At 41.7% G+C, this 7,576-nt stretch overlaps 1 protein-coding gene across 1 annotated transcript; it reads left to right on the forward strand.

Moving 5' to 3' along the window:
- The first annotated feature begins 3,672 nt into the window (after positions 1–3,672).
- RPS26 (ribosomal protein S26) lies at positions 3,673–5,581 on the forward strand. The gene is made up of 4 exons (XM_006908880.3): positions 3,673–3,827; positions 4,090–4,267; positions 4,917–5,047; positions 5,392–5,581. Exons 1-4 carry the CDS (start codon positions 3,825–3,827, stop codon positions 5,425–5,427), a joined length of 348 nt encoding a protein of 115 aa, XP_006908942.1. The 5' UTR covers positions 3,673–3,824; the 3' UTR covers positions 5,428–5,581.
- The last annotated feature ends 1,995 nt before the right edge of the window (positions 5,582–7,576 follow it).

The following is a 7,576-nucleotide window of genomic DNA, read 5'->3' on the forward strand; positions in this document are numbered from 1 at the left end:
CCATTCTCTTCTTCCTTGAGATTCAAACCAAAGGCTGTTTTTCTAAAGAAAAAAAAAAAAAAAGAAAAAAAAAGAAAAAGAAACTAAAAAACCAAACACAACACCTCACAAGTTGCAACACTTGGTCCTTCTCTCTCTCTCCTTATCCCTTCCATCCTTCTTTCCACATGTCCTTTCCTTATTGGCTCTTTTGCCTCCTACTTTTCTCACTCCCTATCAGGGATAATTTAGGGGGATGGTAAAGGGTTGGCTAAGGAACAGACCCTGGGATTGGGGCTTTTAAGGGCTCTAAGAAGAGTCTACCTTGCCCTCTTATGGGAAGGGAGACCCTAAAAAAACTTCTCTTCTTCCTCCTTTTTCTCCCCCATGACGTGATCTCCCCAAGAGAACCAGGTTGTCTGGGAGGGGCATTGTTGTTGATTGTTCCTCCTTGACAATGTAGCAATAAACAGATGCTGCCAAGGGCAGAGGATGGGGGAGTTATCTGGGAGGAGAGCATCTCTAGAGAAGGGGAGAGTTTTCTCACCACCACCTGGTAGATCTAGCTTCTTGTTTCAGGATGGCTGCAGAGCTGAGATTAATATCTGGGGTTCTCCTCAACTGTTCTGGTTATCGAGCCCCTTCCTGTTATGTTAGACCTACCCCCTACCACCTCTTCTGCGTCTGCTGTGTATTTGGTGACACCTCATAAGGACTAGTCCCTTCTGGGGCAGTAGAGCCTTAGGGTGCCCCCATCCCTTCCCCTAGTCAGCTTTGGCACCTGTAACCTCCTGGAACATGAAGGACTATGCTCTGAGGCTATACCTTGAGCCCATGAGAGCAGCGACTGAAAGGGCAAGACCAGGTGCTAAGGAGGGGAGAGAAGGGCACTCTGTTTCTCTCCAGACCATCACTGCACTTTAACCAGGGTCTTAGGTACAAAATCCTACTTTCTAGGGCCTTTCAGCTCCAGAACCTCAAAAACTCTCATGCTCTCTCTCCCAACTCCTTTTGCATAAAAAAAAAAAAAAAAAGAAAAGAAAAAGAAAAAAAAATATTGAAACCCACATGGAGAAAAGAGGTGTTTTCCTTTTATATTGATATTCAAAATCAACACCATACAAAAAAATTTCTAAATAGGCTCTTTTCCAGACCTTTGTTTTTTCGTGTCACTGTCCAAGCTGCAGATGGGACTTTATAATACTTCTGGCAGCTTCTTTCCTTGTGTAAATAATATATATATTATATATATTTTTAATCAGAAGTTATGAAAAACAAAAAGAAAAAATAAAACACAGAAGCAAGTGCAATACCACCTCTGCTCTCTCTCCCAGGGTTTCATTTGTTAGCCTAAGCTTCGTGTCTCCTTGGACCTTGTCCCTTCATCTCTTCCTCTTCCTCTGGTTTCCCCTCCCCGTTTTTTTAAAGAGTTTTTCTCCTTCTCAAGGGGAGTTAAACTAGCTTTTAAGACTTACTGCAAAGCATTTTGTATATGTAATATATTGTAAGTAAATATTTGTGTAACGGAGATATACTACTGTAAGTTTTGTACTGTACTGGCTGAAGGTCTGTTATAAATAAACATGAGTAATTTAACACCCCTGGTTGTTTTTACAGATTTCCTTTGCCTTGCTTTTCTACTGGGAGGGAGGGAATCCTCCTTGCAACATTTGTACTAATAAACATTTTGAAGGTGAACAAGTCTAAGATTGAGAGAAAACCAAACAAGAATACTCAAGTTGTTGCTACAGAAGAAAAGAAGAATTTTTAACCAAGAATGAGAAGTAGAGATTCCCCCAGCATAAGTGCCTGAAAGATAGGAGAAAGCCCAACTTGCCTATCCAGCCAAAGCAGAGATTTAGCAAACATTCGTTGAGTCCCTACTATGTGCAAAATACATTATATGCTCAGGGAGACAAAAGTTACAATAACATGAAGATAATAACAGGGTCTACCACTTCTCAAACACTCATAAATGCTAAGCACTGTGCCAAATATTCGTTTAATTGTAGAAACAACCTACAAAGGAATGATCACCATTACTAGTGAAGAAATAAAAGCCCACGAGAGAATAACTAGTCTAAGACTCATCCATCAAAAAGTGACAACCCAGATTCGAACCCAGGGGTGTGTGGCTCGAAAGTCTGTGCCAGGGAATGCAGCCAGTGAAACCCTCAGACTATAAAAATCCCCAAAAAAGTCAGTTTAGGCACATTGACTTGGTTCTGTCTTAAATAAATACATATTGACTTTTTCTGTCCCTTTCACTCTGATTTTTGTTCTATTTCACTGCCATTCCATACGGCAATATCTGCCTTCTCTTTTCATGAGACTATATTGAAGTAAAAATTGGAGACACTTCCATCTAGAGTCTATCATTTTCCATTCCCCATTGAAACCAACAAATTCAAAATCTAAAGAAATCATGAATACAGTTGTTTTGAAGCCAAAACAAAAGTTAGGAAATAAATTTTAACCCCAATAAAGTAGGTTAGAGGTTAAGAGAAATCATGATGGGTTGTTAGAGGGAAAATTAATCTGGCGTATCAGACTCCAGAATGACTCATGAGTGAACCAACAGTTGGCCTCCATCTGTACCATCTTGGTTTTGAGTGCTGGAAGGTCCTCTTGACATCCTAGTTTCTTCAGTTTTTGAGATGACTAGGTGGTTGGCTTCCCACAGATAGCCACTCATGCTCAAGGCTAAAGACTTTCTGAAGGCGCTTCAGAGGTAAACAGAGCTTGTAAACAAGAAATTATGTTTCAGTCGGGGGCCAGACTCATCAACGATTGGTGAAATCAGTGGAGCTTGATAAGCATTTATTAAAATAAAATAGAAAACTGGACATACCAGTGCACCTTATGTCATAAGGGTAATTATTGTTTCATGAAGTTTGTGTTCGTTGTGTGTTTGTGTTTGCGTATGTATTGAGTACCATGTAAAACATATTTCTACAGTGGGTCTGAGTCAAAATTAAGTCACTGGTCCAAGCTATACCTCCATTTGTTTGTTTGCATAGTATAGTGGATCCAGAATACCTCTTAATAGCTCTGTGATTTTGAGCAACCTCAGTTTTAACCTCTCTACAGTACACTTCAGTTTTTCAATCTGTAAAGTGAGGATAATAATGGTACCTACCTTATAGACTTCTACAGTGCCTGGCACTGTGCTACCAGTATCTAGGTATAAAAACACGAATGAGAAATAGCCCCAACACCAATGCACTTGCCCATGGCCCCTCACTGTCGGTTTTTCTCCATTCTGAAAGGAGGTATTAACGAAATGTTTTGTTTTTCCTCACGTCCCCGGTTTCTGAATCCTACACCAAGTAGGACTGTCAGAGAAATGAACTGAGAGCGGCCCCCCGTGGCGTAGCGCCACTCTCTGTCTAACCGCTTGCGGCCAAGGGCCGGCCAGCTTCGCACTACAACTCCCACTCTGCATCTCTTCCCCTCTGGCCTCTAATTGGAAGCGCGATTTGTGGTCTTGCGCCGGAAAACCCGCGCCTAGCGTCGCAAAAACCGCATAATTATAACGCCCAGAATCACGTCCGGAATAGGGTGTCGCGGTGCCTGCTGGGAAACGTATAACTCTAATTTTCTTCCGCCATGCCGATAAAGTAGTCCCATGGTCACAATGTGCCACGAATAAGAAAACTCGAGAAACGTCTAACTGTCCTAGATTTCAGCAGAATTGCTGAATTATAAATAAAATTTGAGTAAAGTGGGTTGCCATTCTTGGCTTTCATCAACTAAGGATTAGTCCAATGTGAGCGTAGGAATCTCGCGCTATATAAGAGAGCTGGGCAGAGCGCCGCCCTCTCTTTCGGTTCCTCGCTTCCAGAATGGTGAGTTCTGTCTCGTGGTGAGAGTGGGTTCCGGGTGGAGGTTGAGAGGAGCAGATTAGGGGTTGTCGGGGGTTTGAGAGCCCGGACCATGGTGGAGGAATGGACAGAATTTATGTTTGTTCCGGGCTTGGAGAGATTTGCGGAGGGAATGGAGATCTGACTGGCCCCTTTCTGGGGGCTGCCCGTGTGGAATGGAGCCGGCAGAGGGCTAAGGCTGGGTAACTTGCTCATCCTTCGTAACAAAATCTTGGTCTTCGTGCAGACCAAAAAAAGAAGGAACAATGGTCGTGCCAAAAAGGGCCGGGGCCATGTGCAGCCTATTCGCTGCACCAACTGCGCCCGATGCGTGCCCAAGGACAAGGCTATTAAGAAGTTCGTCATCCGAAACATTGTAGAGGCCGCAGCTGTGAGGGATATTTCCGAAGCGAGTGTCTTCGACGGTGAGTAAGCTTCTGGCGTGATCTATCTGTGCATGCATCCTAATACCTACCCCCAACCCCCGCAGACTGCATTGGAGTGTCCCATATTTTTCTACGTTCCTTTAAGATTATTGGTGGAAGAGAACGTGTCTGCTTTGTTTGATCCTTGTCTTATTAGAGGGGACTTTTTATGGTACTATGGTAACTGTAGCAGTCTCTCTAAATTGTTGAACATTTGAGTACTCGTGGAAAAGTACTCACTAAATCTTGAAGAATGTTTCAAGTCGGAGGCTGTCTAGTATTGTCGACAAAAGTGGCTTTGGAGCTATATAATATCGTATTCTCTTTTTTCTTCAAACAAATTGACTTCCTTAGGTGATAAGAAGGTCCAAGAGTAGGCATCAGGGCAGGTGCAGCTGCTGAGGGAACTGGATTCTTGGTTTATCTAGGATGTGGATTTGGTCCCCTTGGTGATAGGATGAGTTAGGGGAATGGTACTCATTTGTGAAACTGTGTGTGTGTTTAGGTATCAAACTGAACGGTTCCTTTGGGAGTGAAATTTTGTAGATATGCCTAGCAGACATTTAACTAAGTTTACTTTTGACTGGACAAGAAAGAATAGTGCAAGGTAGGTATATAATATTTAATATATTTGTTTTCTGTTTCTTAGCATATGTACTTCCCAAGCTGTATGTGAAACTACATTACTGTGTGAGTTGTGCCATTCACAGCAAGGTAGTCAGGAATCGCTCTCGTGAGGCCCGGAAGGACAGAACACCCCCACCCCGATTTAGACCTGCAGTAAGTATCTTAAAAAGGAGACATGGAAGCCAGAGGGGTGGTGTACAAAAGATAGTTAAGGACCCAAGGATTATCAAATTAAAGTTTTTGGTGAGATTAGTTAAGTATGATAAAGCAGGTGGGGCCAACACCTAAAACATTTTTTTAGTCACTTGTAAGAGTTGTTTGAATTTGTTTTGAAATGATGAGTAGTGTGGTCGTCATCCACATCTACCAGTTTTTCATGCATTTATGGTTCAGATATGCTGTTAGTATTGGGAGGGTAGTGGTCAGGTATTTGGGGCAGGGGGGGAGTCTTTTGTAGGTGATTTTTAATTCACTCTTTCATTCCTTTGTCTTTTCAGGGTGCTGCCCCACGACCTCCACCAAAGCCCATGTAAGGAGCTAACTCTGAAGAACTATTGTCTGGAAAAAAATAAAGCAGAAGTAAGGAGCTAACTCTGAACTATTGTCTGGAAAAAAATAAAGCAGAAGTAAGGAGCTAACTCTGAAGAACTATTCTCTGGAAAAAAATAAAGCGGAAATTATACTTTACATAATGTATTGAGTGTGTTTGTTGCCAGATAAAGAATAGGTTGTGTATGTCATAGGGATTATAATTGCTATTACCAAGTATTCAAGTATGGAGTGCCCATTGTCTTTTTCATGGAGGAGAAAGCTTATCCGTGTGCTTTTTGGGGAGTGGGGTATTTGTATCCTCCACCTTCACAGTTTGCATAGCTTTGTGGGTGAAAAGGAGACTTAGGCATCTGTGATAGTTTAACCTGGCTAGGGGGAGAGGAACTAGGAGGATAAGGAAAAAGTATTAGATGAGGAATGTATCAGGAAATGACTTAGACTGAGTGCATATTCCTGGTGGAGGACACAAAGACTTTAATAGTGACTTACATAGATTTTAAGGGGGTCTGTGTCCAGATCCTTAATTTCATAAAATTTTCAGTGTGATAATGGTTCTAGAATTTAGAATTTACAAAGATCAATTGGGAATGTATGTTTTAAAATTCATTTGGGAATGGATTGATAAGGGCTCGCTTTGCTAGTTAGGTTTTGTAAATTAGCTTGGAAGTTTTGATCAAAATACACATTGTGTTGAGACATTTTTCTAAATGTCTATATTCATATGAATATGACAGCAGGAAAGGGTGAAGTATTTTAGAGCATAGAGGCGGTCCTCTTCACTCTTGGAGAACCTTTTAACTGAAACCAGATTTAATCTGCTGATTATGGTCATACCAGTGCATGCACTGGTGGAACAGCTAGAGCAAATCCTGAATGTTGGAACATTAGACAAGAGTGTCTCCATCCTTTGGGGAGGCTTATAGCAGCGTCCCTCTTCATTCCTCTACACTGTAAACCCTTTACACCAGGAGTAAACATTAGGTTGAAAATATGAGGTCCAAGATAAAAATGCTAAACCTGGTGGTGTCAAATCCCAGCTTGCTCGATAAAACCAGATTCAAGTAGTAAATCAGGGCCATGTAACTGCTCCAAGATTTTTCTTGGATTATAGGCATAGCCTCTCCTTTTCTCAGGATAAATTTTAACTGGCTCTCCAGTTAATTTATGCAATCAAAGTACGAGTATGATCCCATCTCCAGGGATCCTAATACCGAAGAGCCTAACACTAAGAATTGTTTTAGCAATTTTTCTACTTGAAGATAATCCCAAACTGATTGTCATTTTTTTAGTGCCAGAAATTTTAAAAAGGGCTTTCCATGTACTTTAGGCTCTAACGTAGCCCCATCCCACCTGCCTACAAAGTACCAGTTACAAATAAACTATATCTTGTGTGATGAGTAATCAGGATATTCAGTTTCCACCTGTGGAAAGTTACCTGCTCTGTAGGCACTCATCACCTACCCCAAAAAAGAAAGCCACATATGCTGTCAAGTAGCCCACAGGTCAGCTTGAAGTTCTCCAGGTATTTGGATGGCAAAATTAAGTCTGCTCTGCTAAAGCTGTTGTGGACTGAAGTTCCAGTGGTGGTTCACAAAAAAATGGGTTTCAGAGCTCTCGCCTCCCACCCTGTTTGTTTTAATGGATATTATTCAGAGGGGAAATGTTAATTGCAGTCTCAGCATCTCCCTTGTATTTCTGATGTGTTCTCCAGACTCAGTGTGTGAACATTCAAGCCAGGTAGAGGCCTCTGGGCTCTTGCAGCCATTGGTACAATGTACACCTAAGAGGTTATTGGATTTCAAGTCAATTGTGGTAGCCAGGATTCATTCAGTCTCTGGGCTACCTTTTCCCTCAGTCCCAAATGAAGAAGTTATTCACTGACTATTGCTATTTAGGTTAATGTCTTGCTTTTTTAGTTCACACATTTAGCTTATTTATTCCTTCAGTAACCATTAGATACAGGGGTATGTCCACTTCACATGCATGAACAAGCTAATAGGCTCATCGAAGGAAACAGCCAGTAGATGAACAGGCTAGGATCTAGATTTATTTATTCAATAAGTACCCATGTGCTTGGCACTGCGTGTCAGAGTCCCAAGTTCCCCATTAGACATCTGTTTAAGAACCAAA

This window comes from Pteropus alecto, unplaced genomic scaffold (genome assembly GCF_000325575.1).
Source record: "Pteropus alecto unplaced genomic scaffold, ASM32557v1 scaffold433, whole genome shotgun sequence".
Taxonomy (NCBI): Eukaryota; Metazoa; Chordata; class Mammalia; order Chiroptera; family Pteropodidae; genus Pteropus; species Pteropus alecto.